At 34.1% G+C, this 21,114-nt stretch overlaps 2 protein-coding genes across 2 annotated transcripts; one reads left to right on the plus strand and one right to left on the minus strand.

Moving 5' to 3' along the window:
* Positions 1-7,385: 7,385 nt before the first annotated feature.
* Positions 7,386-9,269, minus strand: LOC133325549 (tubulin--tyrosine ligase-like protein 12). Its single transcript, XM_061534288.1, has one exon. The coding sequence runs from the start codon at positions 9,267-9,269 to the stop codon at positions 7,386-7,388; it is 1,884 nt and encodes a 627-aa protein (XP_061390272.1).
* Positions 9,270-13,453: 4,184 nt separating this feature from the next.
* LOC133325552 (prohibitin-2-like) lies at positions 13,454-16,247 on the plus strand. The gene is made up of 6 exons (XM_061534292.1): positions 13,454-13,525; positions 13,624-13,758; positions 14,192-14,538; positions 14,607-14,840; positions 15,941-16,018; positions 16,089-16,247. The coding sequence occupies exons 2-6, from the start codon at positions 13,626-13,628 to the stop codon at positions 16,194-16,196; spliced, it is 900 nt and encodes a 299-aa protein (XP_061390276.1). The 5' UTR covers positions 13,454-13,525; positions 13,624-13,625; the 3' UTR covers positions 16,197-16,247.
* The last annotated feature ends 4,867 nt before the right edge of the window (positions 16,248-21,114 follow it).

Below are 21,114 nucleotides of genomic sequence, written 5' to 3' on the forward strand. Positions count from 1 at the left end.
GCCTTGGTTTAGGTTTTCAGAATGGAAGTCAATTTACAAAAATGGATTTTGACAGCAAACTTGAAAAGCAGCAGCACACTGGATAACTTTTTTAAAGGCCTTGGTATGCAATTTCAAGATAAAACGACATGTACATTAGAACTTTTTGCATGGTTAAACTACGTTATTATTTATTTGACAAATATGTAATGGAATTATTATTGTGAATTGTTTCTCAACGTCCAAATTTGTTGACATTTAACATGCGAACTAACATATGTTTCTGGCTTTCTGTGTGATCTTAATAATAGCCATTTGTTTTTCTCTCGACCATCGGTCAAATCATGGCACATTGAATATGTAGTCCATTTAGCGCAACTGATGTCTCGATTAACTGTCAAAGTGGATAATTTTACATGAATTCGATGTGCAGTGTTGCCAACCATTTGAAATATAATGAAAAATTTGACAGATAATCGAGACAAAAACAGATGTTTTTGTTTTGATACATCACCTTATTATTGCATCATGGGTCAAATGTTTCCTTATAATATTTCACATGGTTGGCAACATTGCACATCGAATTCAAGTAGAAATTACGCATTTTGACAGTTAATCAAGACATCAGCTGCGCAAAATGGACTACCTATTTATTGTGCCATGATGTAGGGTATAATGAAATAAAAAACAATGCATATGAAATTGAAATTGGTGTGACTGCGTATAAATTTTTGTTTCAGTCGTTTTGATTTTCACTTGACAAAGAGGTTAAATGCAATAATACATAAATAATTGTGTGCGAGTGTGTGTGGGCCATGGCTGGTTTTGTTTTCAAAACCATTGATTGGATATTCGCCTAGTAATTGATTCGTCAGTTGGTATTAAAATACTGTGTTTATTATTTTTAATTAATATATTTGTTTAAACTCATAACACGACGATGTAAGTTTAGTATTTCAATTGTGTCAGAAATTTACAAAAATATTTTCACTTCCGTATAAATCTTTTAAGACTTGTTTAGTAACTTTCGGGGAGAATATACTTAAGAAACAGGAGTCCAATGGTATGTTTACATTGCACTGGATTTCGTTAACCCAGTGGGTTTAAATTGTCAATTCTATTGTATATATATATATATATATATATATATATACATATATATATATATATATATATATAAATCCTCATAAAATTGGTTTAAGAGAGGATCTGTGGCTAGATTTGAAACTATAGTCTTCCTTGTCTTTAAAATTTGCCGATCAGTTTCCTTAGGATCTATGGGTAGATTTGAAATGATAGCTATCTACTGTTGGTGACCAATTCCAAAATAATAATGCTAAACATTTATTTTTAAATAAAACTCTCAAAATAGCGTGCATTGTAATTATTTATCGAATAGACAAAAAAGCTACAACAAATCACCACTCAGCAAATTATGTGTTAATTAAAATCTGACCTATCATAATAAATATTAAAAACAAAAACGAACACTTCCGTAACAACAACACACACATAAATTTAAAAGAAACGATAACAAGTAATAACTTGCTATGCCCAAACACTTTATAGTTGTAAAAAAGAAAAAAAACGGACAAATAAACGTGTGAATGTCAAAAATTATATACTCATCAAAATTGAACCACAAATACAATTTGTATAATCTGATAATAGCTCTGTCTGTTAACTCGATATTTGGTAACAATTGTTATCAAATGTTACTAAATGTTGTCTGTTTACACAAAAATCCAGTAAAAGAGAGTCAAGTGAGAGCGCAAGTTTGACAGTTGAACAACAACAAAGTTACTGGTGTTTACTGAAAGAATTTTATTCAGTAAGATTTTGCAACTCACCAAACACAAAAATTATTTAAAACATTATTTTTAATTTGCAAAGTTCAATTTAAAGATAATTACATAAAATGGAAGAAAATTCGTAAGTAATGCAAAGTTTCATTAAATTAGAAACTAATTCCTTATATATTTTTAGGCAAGTTCCAGATAGAAGGCAATGTATTGATGCAGGGAGCTTAAATGTTCCCGGGGAACATACCAGATCAATTTTTCTTTTATTATTCATTTTATTTTTAATATTAAATGCAATACAAATAATTGTGTTCGTCCTTCATTTGTTGTTTATTTTGGCGCAAATCAAATGTTTTCTTGAATCAGCTGTTTATTTGCTAAATTTTACTAAATGTTGTCTGTTTACTTTTTTCGGTATTATCGCAAAAGAGCGTAAAAAAGGCTTACTCTCTGAACTAGAACTTACTGAATAAATGTTACTGGAAAAGTAACCAGACACACCTAATAATCTTTTTCCAAGACGCATTTTCGATAAATCTCATCTTTGAAATACACCACAAAAAAGCCATTAAAGTTACAACGCATAATTCAGCCAATTTCATATATTATATATTATAATTTCAATTCCGCAAGAAATTTTGAAAACTGTTCTTATCTGTTCATAAAAAATAAACAAATAAGCATCAGCTGATATAATTTAAAATTTGTATTGAGTAAATGTCCGGTATGAATTTGTAAAAACTCATTAAAAGTTCATTTAGATTCATGAAAACGACTCAATCTCAAATGTGAATTCCACAGCGTATACGTCAAATAAAATCCACTGTGAACAGGATTAACGTGACGTATACACTATGGAATCGAGCATGGCACAATGATTAGGTAGTCCATTTAGCGCAGCTGATGTCTCGATTAACTTTCAAAGTGGATAATTTCCACTTGAATTCGATGTGAAGTGTTGCCAACCATTTGAAATATTATAAGGAAAAATTTGACATATAAAACAAAGATTTTTGTTTTGATACATCACCTTATCATTGCATTATGGAATCGACGTTTGTAATCGAGTAAAAAGTTTGTACCGAAACAGCTGATTTGTTACAATAATTTTATGCGGATTTGGTATTTAGGTCTTAGGCTGAGACAAGATCAATTAATCATGTCATCCAGGGAGAGCCGCTGGTTATCAGCTGCCTCCCAAGTTTGCTGTCAAATCTATTGTTGTGAATTGACTTCCATTATAAAAACGTAAACAAAATCAAAAAATAGACTTCAGAAAAAACGGCTGACTTTCGCTAGCTGGGTGACCTTATTTATAAATCTTGGGCTGAGGCTTAGCTCGCCGAAAGTGGTATGTTCTTTCCTCTTTAACTGCCCACATAAAATTTGAATACCTTTTTGAATTTAAACGAAAATTAGATACAGTTACACTAAAATTGCAATTGAACACTATTTTGATTACCTTTAACTTTAAAGGTTTAGATGTAACACCTCAATAGCTTTCCCAATCCCTTATAACATTTTTTAGTTAGTCATGGCATTTTCAAGCCATTAATTTTATTGAAAATATCCCACCCACAAACATATTGTAAGATATAAATAAGTTTAAAAAAATCATCATATAATTAAAATTGATTTTAAAAATTTCATTAGAATACAAAAGAAGTAGCAATTCCTGCGTTCGGCATTCCTGCAAAATTAATACTTATGCAGGATAATACTAACTGACACAATACTTATGCAGGATAATACTACCGAACGAGGATTCAGACAAGGTGACAGTTTGCCGCGTGATCTTTTTAACATCCTGGGGAAAGACATACGAGAGGCAAAGGTTATCACCACGGAATGATAAATAAGTAGTCCATCTAGCTCAGCTGATGCCTCGATTAACTGTAAAAGTTTGTAATTTCTACTTGGATTCGATATTGCCAACCACTTTGACAGTTAATCGAGACATCAGCTGAGCTAAATGATTGACTGTCAAACTGTCTTGATCATGGCACAATAAATAGGTAGTCCATTTAGAACAGCTGATGTCTCGATTAACTGTCAAAGTGCGTAATACCTACTTGAATTCGATGCAAATTGACAGATAATCGAGACAAAAACAATGGCATTTGTTTTGATAAATCACCTTATTATTGCATCATGGTCTTGATTAACTGTCAAAGTGGGTAATTTCTACTTGAATTCGATGTGTAGTGTTGCCAACTATTTGAAATATTATATAGTAAAATTTGACAGATAATCGAGACAAAAACAAAAGTTTTTGTTTTGATACATCACCTTATTATTGCAGCATGGATGAGAGCTTCATATCGAAAACGCGAATGCCGAATGTGCCCCGATGCCGAAGGTGCCCAGTCTCCCCTATACCATTGATGTTACACTATCGGGGAAATCTTCGACATGCTATGCTTACTATTATTATATATTTCTGGCACAGCAACATTTTTAAAAAAAATTGTTTAAATTAATCAATGAAAAATGGACAGATCTAAAATATTGGGATTTGTTTACTTCTATTTGTATATAGACGCCCTAAACGTTCAACTTGTTTTTAATTTTATACTATGCATAAGATCTCACTCAATCCAGCAGATTATGTAACTAAGTAGTATCCATTATTTTGTTAAAGTTGTTGATATTTTACTTTAAAAAAAATAAAATGTCTAGTAATATGTTAATAATTTTTATTGTGACAACAAAACATCCCATCCATTATATACAAAAGCGATTTTAAAAATGGAATTGTCAGGTCGATAGATTAGAGAGACCATTAAACAACTTATTTTTGCAATTATATTTTTAAGTACAGCCGTTTATTAAAATAATAATTTAATTAATCAAAATAATAATTAATCCACACACTTATTACAAAGTGAAAGTTCATCCAAAACATATCATAAACCTGGGTATTTTTTTCGGATTTTCGACGAGAGGTGACCTTGTTCTTAAATTGCTTACTCAGACCATAGTAGCATCTGTTGGCCCACGCTATTATTCTCCGGATTTCAAAGTTGATGTTAATAGTTTTGTATATGGCGGTACCGAGGTATATAAAATCGTTCGCTATCTCGGAGCTGTTGTTTTCAAGTTCCACAGTTGATCCGAATCTAGTGGACGTCTTGCGCGTTGATACCATCAACTCGGTCTTCTGGACATTTACGGCCAGTCCCATTTTTGTAGACTCCTTCTCAATTCGTTCTAAGGTGGCCGTTACCGCTCGCAATGATTATATCGATGTCATCGGTTTAAGCTAGTAACATGTGTTATTTGATGTTCAGAGTGTTATTTTTGTTCACATTTGCCTCTCGTATGACCTTTTCCAGCATGATGTTAAACAGTTCACACGACAAACTGATACGTTCGGTATTGAAGGACTCTGACTTTCCGACTTTAACTGCTGATCTTGTCCAGTTAAAGTTAGGCTGTATAGCCGTATGTCAGGAATGTCAAACGCAGACATGGCTTTAAACACCTCTGCGCTTTATAGTCGACGAATAGGTGGAATATGCCTATGTGGATTTGTGAAAATTTGGTTAAAGGTGGATTTGCCAGGTCTGAAGCCGCATTGGTATGGTCCAATAATGTCATTGACCCTAGGCTTCAGTCGTTCACACAGCACGCTGGGTAACTAAGACTAATGTCTCTGTAGTTGGCACATATTGCTCATGTTGATGGATGCTGAGGTTCCAATCATTGGGCATGTATTCCTTTAGCCAAATTGTACTAATCAATTGATGCTCCTGATCAGCATCTGGCCACCGGCCTTCAATTGTTCGGCTGGTTATTCATCGACATCTGCTGCTTTATTATTCTTCTGTTCATGCTTATTTAATAATCAGCATTATTCTGGATGTCAATTCCACGTGAATTTACTCGCTCTTCCCCTTCGACATGGCACAATGAATAGGTAGTCCATTTAGCGCAGCTGATGTCTTGATTAACTGTCAAAGTGGGTAAATTCTACTTGAATTCGATGTGCAGTGTTGCCAACCATTTGAAATATTATATGGAAAAATTCGACAGATAATCGAGACAAAAACAAATGTTTTTGTTTTGATACATCACCTTATTATTGCGTCATGCCCTTCGACTTATTCTGAACAACATTTTCCTGTGAATTTTTTCGCATTCTCGCTTTCGCCTTATTCTGAATGAAGTTCGAAAGCGAAAAAATCCGCTTTGGGGAAAGATTAGGTATTCTGGATTACAGGGAGTAGGAGAATGGAACTTTGGAGATGGAATTTTGTGTGAAATTTTTCGCTAATAAATTCAAAGGGAGCTGACTACAAAAACATAAGTAATAACTATTTTTATGAAAAATATTTACACAATAGTTATTCTATGACGATTTAGAATATTATAAATGATAGTAAGCAAATTTTGAACTCGAAAACAACAAATAAAATGCCATTGAAATCCTATTGATAACGATGAATGCTGAACCAAATATTGCCAAGGAATGTATAAAGGTAATAAGGAATATTTAAGTCGAGTTTGATGCATTTTAGAGGCGAAATAAAGACATTTTGCGTGAGGATCTGTCTCTCAAGAAACAAATTTTAAAAATTATGGAAAAACCAAATTTGTCTAATGAGCTTAACAGTGAAAAACTTAAATAAAAATTATGAAAGAACAAAAATAAAGCTACAAAAAATATTTTTTTTTTTCAAAATTATCGTGTACGTGATTTGAAGGAAGAAATAAAGGAGTAGGAGCGAATCTTAACATAACTGGCCACTTTAAGAATTTGGGGAGATAAATATCGAAATTAAATAAAAAGGCACATAATTATGTAGTGAAATAATAAACTGTGAATTAATTAATTCAATCGCAGATTTCTTCGCATTATTCGTTGTGTTTTTGCCATCATAAAAAATGTTCTTTTATTTGTAATCTATTGTAGTTGTTGCATCAAATTGCATAAGGACAATGAACAGCTGTTTCACATGGCATATTTTAGGTTGCCATATTTTTAAACTTTAATTTATTTTCTTTTAATTACAAAGCATTTATACAGCGGATTATTGATATTTCACATTTGTATTGTTATAAAGTTTAAATAACAATAAAAAGTAAACATTTTTAATAAAAAAATCAATTAATAAATTATTGAAAAATATTACACAATTAAATTACAATGCTAGATATCTCCCAACGAATATCCAGAATAAGACTAAATATTTCAAATGTAAAAAACGATCTATTTTTGCAGCTCGCACAATTATTTTGCTTCCGCCAATGTGTTGATAGACCTTTCCATTTCCTCTTATTTTCTGCCTAACTTTGGACTTCAACCTATTTGTTACAACATGAACAAACCACAAAAAAATAAAGAATAATTTTATTTATTTTGTTTGAAAAAAGCTCATCAAAATAACTTTGCATTTATTTTTGCAGTCAATATAGTAATTACAATATATAAGAATACAAAATTCTTAAATAAAAAAACAATAAGCCCGTTAATTAAACGGCTAATAAAACGGCTTCGATAGCTTGTATACCCTACCATTGTTGCAACCCATATGCTATGTATTCGTTGTGTCTACATAAAGGGGTGCTACATTTTTGCCAGCACACACATATACATGCATCTTAATACTCCTTTTGCAATGGTTTAAAAACTTCATCGTTTGCCTCATTGAGGAATAACAACTTAAATATGTCATTATAAAAATCAGGATAATAGTCGCAGGCTCTCTTACAATCTGGTGTCCAATTTACTTCCAACAGCTTCGGTTGCATGATGCTGGATTTATTCTCCCATGCCAACATAATATCAGCCGCATACAAGGCTCTTGATTGCGAGCATGGCTGTATGCCACATGGTGCTGGTGATTTGGTGGCACATTCCAACATTTCATACAGCATGGAACAAATGCGATCTTCAATTTCCGACCAAGAATGTTTGGGATATTGTTGCTGCCACATCTCCAAAAAGTCATCACACTTGACATGATGCAGCTCGGCATTGTCTTGATAATTCATAACGGTAAAATGTTTTTCATAGTCGTCAAAATGGTCCAACGAGAAAGGTTTATTCGAAAATCTCAAATAGAATTTACGATGCACAAATGCTTCCAGGGGCTTCACACTTTTCAACAGCACCACATAGCGTACATCAAATTTAACCTTGGCACTGAGACTGTCACGATAGAACAGCACTGGATCTTCGATATATTTTTGGGCAATTTTAGGCCCCGTGGTGGGTAGACGTACAATATGACTCAGGCTATTGGAGATGTGTGTATCAAGAGCTCTGGCCAAATTCCATGGTTTAACAATCCAATGATTGTCCAGTCCCTTGGCAGCTCTATTCTGATAATACGAGGCAAATTGTAAAAGTTCCGTTTTTAGGTTATACGTTGTTGGCAACCATTTGGGATAGGTTTCCAGTGTTTCCTTGTTGTGATGTTCAGTGGCTGCCCTACGGCAGGTGATGCTCAGCAGATCCTTTATGGTTATAACATATTCAAAGGGGAATTGGTTGACAAATTTATTAGGGGTGGTGCGAGCCAGCTCGTCGAAATCTTTGAAATGTGTTGTCAACCACAAAACGTCGGCATCTTCAGAATTGTCCACCAGTGTAAAATAGGGGGATGTCAAGTGTTGCCTAACAATATCATATTCGGCGTATACCTTCAAGGGTTCATTTCTATCAATTTCTGGTTCGCACAAATTATCCTCATTGGGATATGTTTCGGGTATGTGACCTGCCGTGTAGTATTCAACCGAGGGTTCACACTGTACAAAACTTTCATCGGTTAAATCGGTAAATTGCCATGGCAATAGCAACACCTTACGTTCCTCGGCATCTTTGGCCACATATTCCACAAAGTCACGACACACCTGATCACCCTGCTCACAATCCTTAATGGGGAACAGTAAACTGTAGGTCACCTGGCTGTCTAAATGCAAAAATGGTACCATTCTAAAGTTGGGGTCATCTGAATGGACCACCGCAGAGCCCACTTCATCCATAATATACCAAATTGGTTGACGATCTTCATCGGATAATTGTTCACTGTTCAGTGTATAAACTTGGGCATATTTCCAGATTTTCGCAAGCACCTTGTCCACACGTTGTTCATCCTCCAAATCCACACCCGTAATTGCGCACATGCGATTCAGCAAATGGTCATATTGTTCCAACTGCTGGCGGGCAATATTTGTTCTAAATGTCCAGGCATGATCGACCAAGAATACAGCATTTGGATCATTGGCACGAACACCACCCTCGGCAGCGACGGACAGGGCAAACACTGGCCGACACTCCTTCTCATCATCTGTCACATTGGTATCCTCGGCATCCTCTTCGTCATATTCGATGAGCATCAGCTGCAACACGACACCAGCATCGAAGGTCTCCGTTGTTACTTTCCGATAAATTGATTGCCAAAAATGTTGTGGTACAGCAGCAGCTTCCAGTTGGGGTTTGTGGCGTGCCACAAATTGATGAAATAGATTAATGCCGTCCATTATTTGCAGGGCAGTTGTCGGTGAAATGTGAATGATTCGATTTGTATATGTACGAAATGAATGAATACCGTCGTCCACCGATTAGTCTGGAACATATGATGTGAGGTTAAAAACGTTCTGAAAGCTACGAATGCGGGAGATAGGAGAGAATGGTCCGTAATGTTTACGAATGAGTATAAAGCATAACGCTGTCATGGCACCGGTCATGTTTAGAAAGAGGGCATTGAAGAAAGGTAAGTAATTATTCGACTGCGTAACGTAATGGTAAAATAATGCGGGATATCTAAAGTGAAATTAATGTAACGGAAAAAATATCTTAAACGCGAATATAAATAATTTTTGGAAGGGAGATTTGTTACTCAATATGAATATCAAATATCAAATTGCAACGAATTCAATTGAAATTCAAGTCCAAAATACTGAAATTTTGGGAGACCGTTATATGGGGGCTGTCGGAAAAAGCTTCATTCAGGGGAGGCTTTTAACTCTGCCACCATCAACTCTAGGGAATGAACACTTATTGAATTTGGATCTAACACATACGCACTCACAGCATACTCTCAAACTTGCTCCCTGAAACAATAAAATTAACACAACGTATTATATTTCATATTTAAACATAAAAACAGACATTTAACACTAATAAAACAATTAAATTCTTCTTCTTCTCTCCTGTATTATTAAAGTCAAAAAACTATCTTATTCAGTCGGTGTCATTATCTCTGATTACATTCAGTGACCAAATAGATAATCGGTTAATTTGACCAAGATTGCAAGTTACTAAGTCTGCCTAAAAGAGCTCTGTTAATGCCATGTACAGACGAGCGTTGTTCGCTCTCTCATTCGTTGTTCGACCCTTAATTATTAAGTAATTACTTAGTTCCCCATACAAAATTTTCTGAGCGAACACCGACTTTTGTGCGTTGTTCAATTCGAATCACTCTCCGAATAACCAAGAAAATTGTCCCATCCCTAACAATTGAGAACATTTATCGAAAACAATTTAATTTTGACAGCTTGAAAATATTTATACATTTTTTAGACTTTTTTAATAAAATTGAAAATGATGAATGAAAAGTAAAAAATTGTTTAGTTTTTATATATGCAGCAGGATGTAAATTTTGTTATCTACATAATGCAATATGAATTTCTTTCCCCTTGGTTCTAATTAGCGTACAAAACAAGAAACAACTTTGGGGAAACTCAAACAAAAAATTCTCCAAATTTTTATGTGTGACATTTGAATTTACAAAATATAAAAATGTATGAAAACAACAATATTTTCAGAAAAAATGGAAAACATGAATTAAAAGTAAATAGATATGGTTTCATACTATAGTCATGAGAAAGAGAATTAATTTTTCTATTTAGATCGATATGTGCTTCATGCAAATATGTTAGAATTTTGGTGTAAAACAAGAAACAAAAAGTTTGAAATAAAAAACTGTGATGACATGAATTAAGAATAGTGTTGTATGAACGGGTTAATTCATGTACGTAATTCTGAGAGCGAACTACGTTGTTCGAATCCCGAATGAAAGAATTTTTATTGTGTAAAGAAATTTTTTTAACTTATTTTTTACATAATTTACAATCATACAAAACGTTGTTATTATTTGTTTTCGGTCGGAGGGCTCTCGAGTTTCCCTTTTTGAAAAATAAAAAAACGCGGACAAAATGTTCGAAAAAGAGTGTTTACTCTAACAGCCTGTTTTTGTAAAATTCAAATCGAAACAATTCGGACGAATTACTACCAAACCTTTATTTATGTAGAAAAATGTGTTTTTGATTCAAAACAAAAATAAATGACATATTTTTCAAAACCAAGGAGTTTGGTCGTAAGTCACTCGAAATGTGTTTTTGATTCAAAACAAAAATAAATGACATATTTTTCAAAACCAAGGAGTTTGGTCGTAAGTCACTCGAATTCGTTCGTTTACAAAAACAGGCTGTAAGAGCGAAATCGACTGGAAATATAAAATTAATTTTTCCCGATTTGTGTGTTCGTATGTGTTTTTAGAGTAGCAAACGGGTTTCGATGTTGTTGTACTGATCTGGTCATATAAAAAATTTACTTTATACAATAATAAAAGTAGTTTGATTATTTAATATTTCACAAGAGGTCAAAATGACCAACCTATATGGGGGCTAACCGGAAAAATAGATTAACAATTATTATTTTATTAATTTTTTAAAACTAAAGAAACTGAAATGACAAATTGAATAAATGACCTGTAACTTTTTTGAAAGTAATGTTATAGTGGAAGTTTTTTCAGAAATAAATAGGTAATTTATTCATTTTAAAAAACGAAAGAATACAAAAGTAATATTTATTATTTATCCTAAACCTTGCGGAAGAGGTTAGTTTTGTGGATGGGCAGTCACTAAAAAAAGCTGGGGATAGAAATGATAATAAGCTAAAACATGGAAGTATGAAGAGGTAGGTAAGAAATAGTTTCGATGGCTATAGAAATTTGAACAGAAGGCATATTACGTGCTAAGGTTGCACTTTCCCAACCACTTAAGATGAAGACCATGGTACAATTATAAAAGGTAACAGCAAATCCCAGCTGATTTGATTCCAATGTAATACTAGTGTCAATATGAATTTGACAAATTATGTTTTTAAAAATCACCCAACAGGAAAATTGGGAACGCATACAATTTGAAATTGTTCTTTATTAAATGTGCTCCTTTCATATGTGTTACACATATATATGGCAATGGCTCAATTATAGGAAAGATGTGGAAGCGATAGAAATATAAATTTGATAGATTTTCATTCATGTTTTTCAATTTTTATTTTGAAGATTCGAAAATATTTCATTTTCAAAATAAAAATAATTTGATGATAATTTGTTTATTTGTTTACATTTTTCTGTCAAAAGAGTTGACACTAGTAGAACTTACAAAAACAAATTTCCATGTGGTTGTTGTATCGTTTTTTGTACAACAACACTTGCTGTTACCTTCTATTATTATACCATGGATGAAGACGTAAATTAAAACAGGTTCCATAGTTACAAAGAAGCTTAGACACGGTGGAAAGTGGGCACCCACTAGCCTGTGCCGTCTGTAGGTCAGAGGGAAGAGTTAATGTTTGTTAGTGAATCCCTTTTGATTTTGCTATCTATGGTGTTCCAAAGATTCTCTATAGGATGAAGATCTGATGATTGTGTTGGTTGATTGTGATGATTGTTTTGACTCCTACAACTAATATTTGACATGTTTTGGTATAATTTGGAGGTTATTGTCAAGCTGAAACACCCAAACAAGCGGTATATTTTCTTCAGCGATGGGGACCATAGCGTTTTTTAACACAATTGTATAGACAATCCGATCTATTACTTCATAAATATCGTAAATATATCGAACTCCATAAAAAACTACAGCCCAATACCATTATTTGCCTTCCTCCATTCTTAACAGAACCCTTGCAATACTGTGGCATGACTTTCATTTGTGGACTTTCACACGGCAATTTTTTTCATGTCCGAGTCTTTATTTTTTACCTTTAATTTATGCGGGAGTATAATATTTTTCCACTGAGACGGATTTCAATTAATATGAGCTTTTGCGAAAGTCAATCTGGCTTTTCGATTCTTTCAGAAATAGAATAATATTTCTGAAAAGAACCGGGCATGTAGGCCTGCTACCGTAGGTTCACGCTCTGATCTTGAGTTTATATCCAAAGTACGAACTGATGTTTTCCACTGCCTCCCTCCCTACTGATATAATGACATATTTGTATGTTTTTATTTTTTTTTGCCGTATGTCAAAAATGAAAACAGGCACATTTTATTGTAATAACATCCTTTTAAAAATGATGTAGAAAAATCAAAATAAGTATAGGAACAATTTATTAACTTTTCAATTTTAGTTGCTTTAGGTTTGGTTTATCTATGTATTTATAAATTAACTTCAACTTTCGATTAAGGAATATCCTTAGTATTCCAAAAAATTCAATTTGTTTTCCAAATGGCAGTGACTAATTTCCACCTTTTACAGCATTAATTTTTATAAACCTTCATTTGTGCGAAATTGCATCGTGTAAATCGTGTCTATATCCACACACGATATCACGACATTTCGATAACAACAGAACAATCAATGTGTAATCGATTATCCTCGTTATCAGCAAAACGATTAGGGCAAAGAATCGAACTGATTGTCATTCAGTTGAGAGACGAGTGTGTTTAATCGGGTTTCTTTCATTGAAATTACTCGCAGAGGATTGCATTTATTTTAAGCAAAAAGTAATTTATTATTAATTTACAAAAGAAAAATATTTAAATTATTCACTAATCAATTATTTCTCCGTGTTTGTGTGTGCGTGCATTTGTGTTTTGTTTAGGAATGGCTCAAAGCAAATTGAACGATTTGGCTGGTAAATTCGGCAAAGGTGGTCCACCAGGTTTGACCACCGGTCTTAAATTGTTGGCTGCCGTTGGAGCTGCTGCCTATGGTGTCAACCAATCCTTGTATACCGGTGAGTTTCTTGAAATAAAGTGTCCAAAGTTCTTGAAAAGAGCTTGGAAATTGTGAAATACTGGAAAACATTTATTGTGAAAACCTAACCTCAAATCGGTGTGTGTCTGTGTGCATGCAAAGATGTTACCGATAATTTGTCGGTAAATTTCATAATAACAACGTGATGTTGCAAAATACAAAAATGAATGAAGATTCTTGAAATAATTTAAATTATTTCAATGAAAAAGACTATAAACTGCTAATGTGAAATGAATTTGTGTTAGAATTCTGTCAAGAAATGTTTTTGAACGTTGAATGGTGGACCGGTTGCATAACCTTTAAACCCATATACCAATTGCCGCCTTGATTGGTGCTATGTTGTATTACACACCATAACATGAACTGATTAATTAAGAATGTGATTTGATTTTGTTTTTCTTTAACTTTTCCAGTTGATGGTGGTCACCGTGCCATTATCTTCAGCAGACTTGGTGGCATCCAAAATGATATCTACTCCGAAGGTTTACATTTCCGCATTCCATGGTTCCAATATCCCATTATCTACGATATCCGTTCTCGTCCCCGTAAAATCTCTTCCCCTACCGGTTCAAAGGATTTGCAAATGGTGAACATTTCATTGCGTGTCCTTTCACGTCCCGATTCATCCCGTCTTCCCACAGTTCATCGTCAATTGGGTTTGGATTATGATGAGAAGGTTTTGCCCTCCATCTGTAATGAAGTTTTGAAGGGTGTTGTTGCCAAATTCAATGCTTCCCAATTGATTACACAGCGTGCACAAGTAAGTTGGAGAATTTTTTAAATTTCAAATTGAAAATAGATTTTTATTGAAATTGTTTGTGCTTTTAGGTTTCCCTCTTGATCCGCAAAGAATTGATGGAACGTGCCCGTGACTTCAACATTATTTTGGATGATGTTTCCTTAACAGAATTGAGTTTCGGCAAGGAATATACCGCCGCCGTTGAAGCCAAACAGGTTGCTCAACAAGAAGCCCAACGTGCTGTGTTCTTTGTTGAACGCGCCAAGCAGGAGAAACAGCAAAAGATTGTCCAAGCTGAGGGTGAAGCTGAAGCCGCAAAAATGATATCCTTTTCAAAACATTATTACAATTTTTAAATCAAAGTGGGTATGGTAATTTTAGACTTGCTGCGAAATGTTAGAAATTGGTTTTTGAATTTAGGGTACATATTGGAACATAAAAAGAGAAAAGTGAAGTTTAGAGCCCATTCAAAAATATAAGACATTCCAGTGGCATAATGCAAATGGTCCTCCCAAAGGATTTCTAGAAATAAATTAAACATCAGGTATCTATTACACAGGGAAAACATTCCAGAGTTCTTATGATGATTAAAGGACGTCCCTAAGTTTCCCTGACAGACCTTACAGAGGTATAATGCAAATGTTCCTCCAAAGGACTTCTAGTAATTAATGACACATCAGATGTCTTTTACATATGGAACAATTTTCAGAGTTCTTCTAAAGATGGAAGTACGCCCATAGGTTGCTCTGATAGACCTTACAGAGCTATTGCTTAGTTAGAATGTACTTCGAAGTTATTCTACATATAGAAAATTATTATTAATTGGTGGCATCCAAAGGACTTATTTATATCAAAAAGCCTCCCAAAGCCTTTTCAGATAAATTATTTTAGGTGTAGAAAAACTTCACAGAACATCTATTCTAAAATGGCTTTAAAACATTTTTTATAGAAGGGTTACTTTTCATTGTTGAAAATCTTTTCATTATTGTTACAAAACCTTTCAGAAATCTATAGACAGAAAATCATGTTTAAATATAGGATACCATTAAGAGATATTTTATTTATAGAAGACATTTCAAAAGTATTTCATAGATAAGACTACTTTTAAGATCTGTCAGAGGATTTCTACAAATAGAATACCCTACCCTCCTATAAAATAGGAGACTTTTAGATGTCGTCTATAAATAGATTTACATAGATAAAATACCTTAAGGAAATCTTAAATATTTTTCTATATATGGAACACCTCTAGAGTTTGCTGCTGATATGTCTTTCAGAGAGATTCTGTGTAGAATAACGGAGTTTTTAATTTTTCGTCACGGTTCTAGTCTTAATTTACCATAACCCTCTCCCTATTTATTAAACACAAATATTTTCTACTCCCCAAAAAACAAAACATGGTTTTCTTAACTGCAAAGTTTACTTAGGTCTGGCTGTTAAACAGAATCCCGCCTACTTGAAATTGCGTAAAATCCGTGCTGCTCAAAGCATAGCTAGAACCGTAAGTTTCAATTTATTAGCAAAATCTTTTTTTCTACTGAACAAAAACAATTTGTTTCCTTCTCTTACAGATTGCCAACTCACAGAACAAGGTCTACCTCTCGGCTGATAGCTTGATGTTGAACATCCAAGATTCCAGCTTTGATGACATGACTGAAAAAGTTTACAAAAGTAAATAAATCGTTTCTATGAACATCAACAAAACAACAACCCCCCATCAACTAAAAATAAACTAAAAATTATCTTAACCAACACCATGTGTTAAAAGAAAGAAAAGAAGATTAACAAAAAAGTGTGAAAAGAAACAAAATTGGCAAATCATGTCACATTGCATTTGTTTGCGGTACCATAAACCTTGGTACCCATTATTAACTAAACTTATGAATTTATAAACAAAAACTAGTGTTCCCGGAGATGTAAATGATGAAAAATTTACTTGTATTTTCTCTATCTCTCTCTTTTCTTTTGGTATTTCTTTCTGCTTTTTGATCTAAATTTTTTTGTTAATTATTATTGCTAAAACCTCCAATGATGTTTAGCCTTACCCGAGGATATATTCGATCATCCACGTCAACAACAGCAGCAGCAACACTAACAAGAACTTTCTGCTAGAAATGCATTTGATGAGCCATTCAGTTTTATTCATTTCGAATCACTTTTTTGTTAATTTCATTTATAATAACTTTTACATTTAATTATATTTTTTTAATTGTTTTAATGCTGAATCCATATACATATGGGAAAAGAAATATTTTCTTCATCTACAATTTAGTAGCAGCTCCTTTCTTCCTCCCCTAAACCATATGGATTTAAAAGAAAAAAACTGTATAATTTCGTCATGTAGTTTTTAAGTTAAGTGAAACAAAAACACACACACACACAAATTGTTAAACAATAGTTGAGTTGCTTTTGTAAAAAGCTTCACAGCGAACTTTGAATGATTTTTATTACCATATTCACATTTCGCTAAATGTGTTAAGTACACATACAAAAGCATACTTAAAAGAACTAAAAATAAAGTTATTTGTTACAAAAAAACTAAATTTCTTAAATGATGTCTACAATTTGTTTAAGCGATACAACAAAACTAATAAAACAAGAGATATAATTTCTGTTTAAAGAACAACATTTATTTATTTGCCAAAAGACATGTTTTGTTAATTACTATTATTTCTCCCAACATTTTGCAGTTGGCGTTGATTATTGGCTTGATGGATCCATAAAGACTGTAGGCAAACATTCCTTGTCGGCGGCGAAAAGTGTGGGAGCCCTAGCTCATCACACTGCTGATCGTCTGGTTTAGCAAGATCATACTGAACAATAATAAGTAACACCCCAAAAAAACCCACACACTTATTACTTTTTTGTTAAGCAGTTTTCGCGAATAAATTTCAAAATGTATTTTTTTATACTACTGCAAGAAATCAAATTTTTTGAAAAATGTTTTTTGTTTTTCAAATTGCAATAAAATTGTTATCGTACCTTTTTTAGTACAAAATAAAGCCTTTTTCTATTAACTTGCTCAAAATTAAATACATGTACCAGTATCAAATCCAAACTTTTTAATAATCCACATCAACTGCAAAAAGAGTTTAGGTCGAATAGAGATATAAGAAAAATTTGCAACATTTATCACAATCAATTTTTGTTCTCAATAAGTAATTTTGTTTTCAAAGTTGTCTTCAATAATTAAAAACAGCTGAGCAAGTGGGCTGTGTCGACTTTGTCTTGGCCTTGTATTGTCAGTTGGGTTCCATAGGCTGCGGATTCATTAAGGATAACACATATACATTCATATTTTGACATATGATTATGATTCACCAATGCTCCGACGAAATGGTTGAAACTAGAATCTTGGAATTTGGGGTAATGGTCATTCTCGGTCCAAAGGTGCGAAAAGTACTAAATCTGGTACCATTTGTATTTGGTGAACCGGTGCAGCTAGAATTCTGAAATTTGGATTGAGGGTCATTGATGGGGTGTAGCAGAGATGTACCAAAGTGTTTTTGGAAATTCGAACTATAAGTATCCGAAAAGTACTAAAATATACTAAATGTGTTACAATTTCGTAGCATGTGAACGGATAGAGCTAAATAATTGGTTATAGGCTAACCGACAGAGCTGGAACACTGAAATTTAGAGTTAAGATCACTGTTGGGGTGTAGGATTGCGATATGTAGGAAGTTTTGGAAATTTCTACTAATGGGTTGATTATGGAAAGCAACCAAACTCCAGTTGCGATTTCAACTGTCAACGCCACTGAAATAAAACATAAAATTATGAATATCAACTTTTCTCAGTTGCCGTCGATAATACTGTTTTGACACTTCTGCAACCAAAAATATTGTAAACAAACAAAAAATTGAATAGAATATTTCAGAAAAACTAATTTTAAGTGATGATAAGCTCAATGGAAATAGATTTTGATGATGAAAATGATGCAAGAAAATGTGTTTAGAGAAATGTTCAATCAACTGCTCATTTTAGCTATAAGGCGTATTTTCGGATACCAAAAGATGCCGTTGTGTACTTAGTTCACGCATTAAATCCTGGTTTCCGAAAAGTCCGACGGTCAGCAGCAATTCCTCCTCTCTTAAAAGTGTGTGCAGTTCTGAGGTTTTTTGCGGAGGGAAGTTTTCAAAAGTCCCATGGCAATGACTTCAACCTTGGCATGGCTCAACCCACAATGTCGGTCGTTTTGACCGAAGTTGTCCGGATAATTGAGGTAAGACTGTGTAAAATTTGGATTGTTTCCAAATTAACATAGGTGGAAAAAGGGAAGAATAAACATTTTATATTCGAAAACAAAGTTCCCGGGTGTTGTCGGATGTATAGATGGCACACACGTACATGTGCCAAAAATAAGATGTTCGCCATTTATATTTAAATAGGAAAGGCTTATGTTTAAACGTTTTGCTGGTGAGTTTTTATGCAAAACTAATATTTTTTTACATAGGTACTTGTTTTGTAGTTGACGGTAGACATCCTGGATCTAAACATGATGCCATCATATGGAATAATAGCCCACTTTAGCAAGAGGTCGCAGATGATTTCGGGCCAAATACATGGCTACTAGGTTGTTATATATACTTATAGTTCTAATTATCTTCATAATTTGAAAATTTTAAGTGATGCTAGATTTCCATTGGAACCACAATTATATTATCAGCCGAACCGCATTCGCCTGAAGGTAAATACAATAGGTTCGTTCGTTTACTCAATAATTTGTACGAATTTGTACAAATTATTACAAAATGTTGTTCGTTTACCCAAAAGTCCAGTAAAAGAGAGCGAATTGAGAGAGCAGATTTGACAGTTGTGTTACTGAGTATTTGCAAATTCTTACAAGGAAAATTTAGTTAGTTAGTTAGTTTGAAAAGAGGGGTGGTTTCAAAGAACCACCACATGTCCATTATGGGACATACACTTAAGCCATAGGAGGCCTGTTGTGCGCTCTAGGAAGGAAAAGTATTTAGATTTGAATTATTCTTATAGTTTTTGTTTGGTCTCCCTATTCTTCTAGGAATTCTGTGTTTTTACAGAAGTCCTTTATTATTTTCCATTCACACCCCCTTAGGTCATTTAGTTCAGGAATAGTATCGTTTTTCAAGAATTGGGTTCGGATGAATGCAAAAGCTGGGCAGTGGCATAGGAAATGTTCCAACGTTTCGTTGTCTTCCCCACACGCTCTGCACCTGCTGCTTCCCGAACACCCAATCTTGTGTAAATGTGACTGCAGGTTAAGGTGTCCTGTAAGAATGCCTATCAGTCTGCTTAGTTCTTTCTTGTTTAGCGTAAGTATTTGCTTAGTCTTATCCTCATTTGGGTCTCCCCATAAGATTTTTGTGTTTTTTCCAGTCTCCTTATTCCAGTCTCGTTATTCCAGAGTGTTTTGTGCGCCTCTTCCGCCCATGACCTCATTTCTAGACGTGAAGCGCTGAAAGGTTTTGCACTGTTCACATCTATGTTGATTAGGTCTGTAGCACGTCTGGCGAGTTGGTTGGCTATCTCGTTTCCTATAACTCCTGAGTGACCCGGTACCCATATTATACGTACAAGACCGTGTCGTGAGAAGTTATTTATTGTTTTTATACATTCCAATACGGTTTTAGATGTAACTGTCTTGGATGTTATTGCTTTAATAGCATGTTTACTATCTGTCATGATGTTTATGTTATTATGCCCAGAGTTAGAGCTTAACCATCTTAGACACTCCGTTATAGCTTGAACCTCCGCCTGTAGGATCGTGTTGTGATCCGGCAGGCGAAGTGAGATTTCAGTCCCCGGTTCTTCAATAAAGAGTCCCAGTCCCGTCTTCTCCGCTAGCCGGGAGCCATCCGTGTAACAACAATTCCCCGGAGGCATATGAGCTAGTGTTCCGCTGTTCCATGAGTCTCTGTCCGGTATCATGATTTCACACAATGTGATTGCTCTTGTTTCAGGTATTCGATCTGACTCAAAGTGGTTAATTGAGTGTCCGATCGTAGCCTGTACTATGTTTTCGTGTTTAAGTCTTAAAGCTGCGATGGCCGCTTCGTATTTTATTTGGATGTCAACTGGGTGTATATACAATATAGTTTCCAGTGCCCTGGTTGGTGTTGTCCGCATTGCCCCGCATATGCCTAGACAACAAGTTCTTTGGACTTTCTGTAATGTTTTTACATTACATTTTTTGTCCATTGCTGTCCACCAGACTACAGACGCGTAAGTTAGAATTGGCCTAATAACGCTCTTGTAGATCCAGTGTACCATCTTTGGGTTGAATCCCCATTTAGAGCCCGCGGCTCTTCTACAGAAAGACCAGCATCTATGGGCCTTTTCGACCCGTTGATGTATATGGTCTTTCCATCTAAGTTTTCTATCTAGGATGACACCTAGATATTTGACTTTATTTGATATTGCTATCACTTTGTTTTGAAAGATTGGTTCTTCATACTGTCCTATTTTTGTCTTCCTAGTGAAGAGACATATTTCCGTTTTGTCCGGATTTACGTTTAGACCTCTCGGCTTTGCATATGGTTGACCCAGTCTATAATTTCCTGGTCAACACTAAAGGCTTCTAAGGATTGGATAAGTGTTTCGGTGCTGACATTATTA

This window comes from Musca vetustissima, unplaced genomic scaffold, assembly GCF_032173495.1.
Source record: "Musca vetustissima isolate MV318-11 ecotype Yass unplaced genomic scaffold, APGP_CSIRO_Mvet_v1 utg37601, whole genome shotgun sequence".
In the NCBI taxonomy this organism is placed as follows: domain Eukaryota; kingdom Metazoa; phylum Arthropoda; class Insecta; order Diptera; family Muscidae; genus Musca; species Musca vetustissima.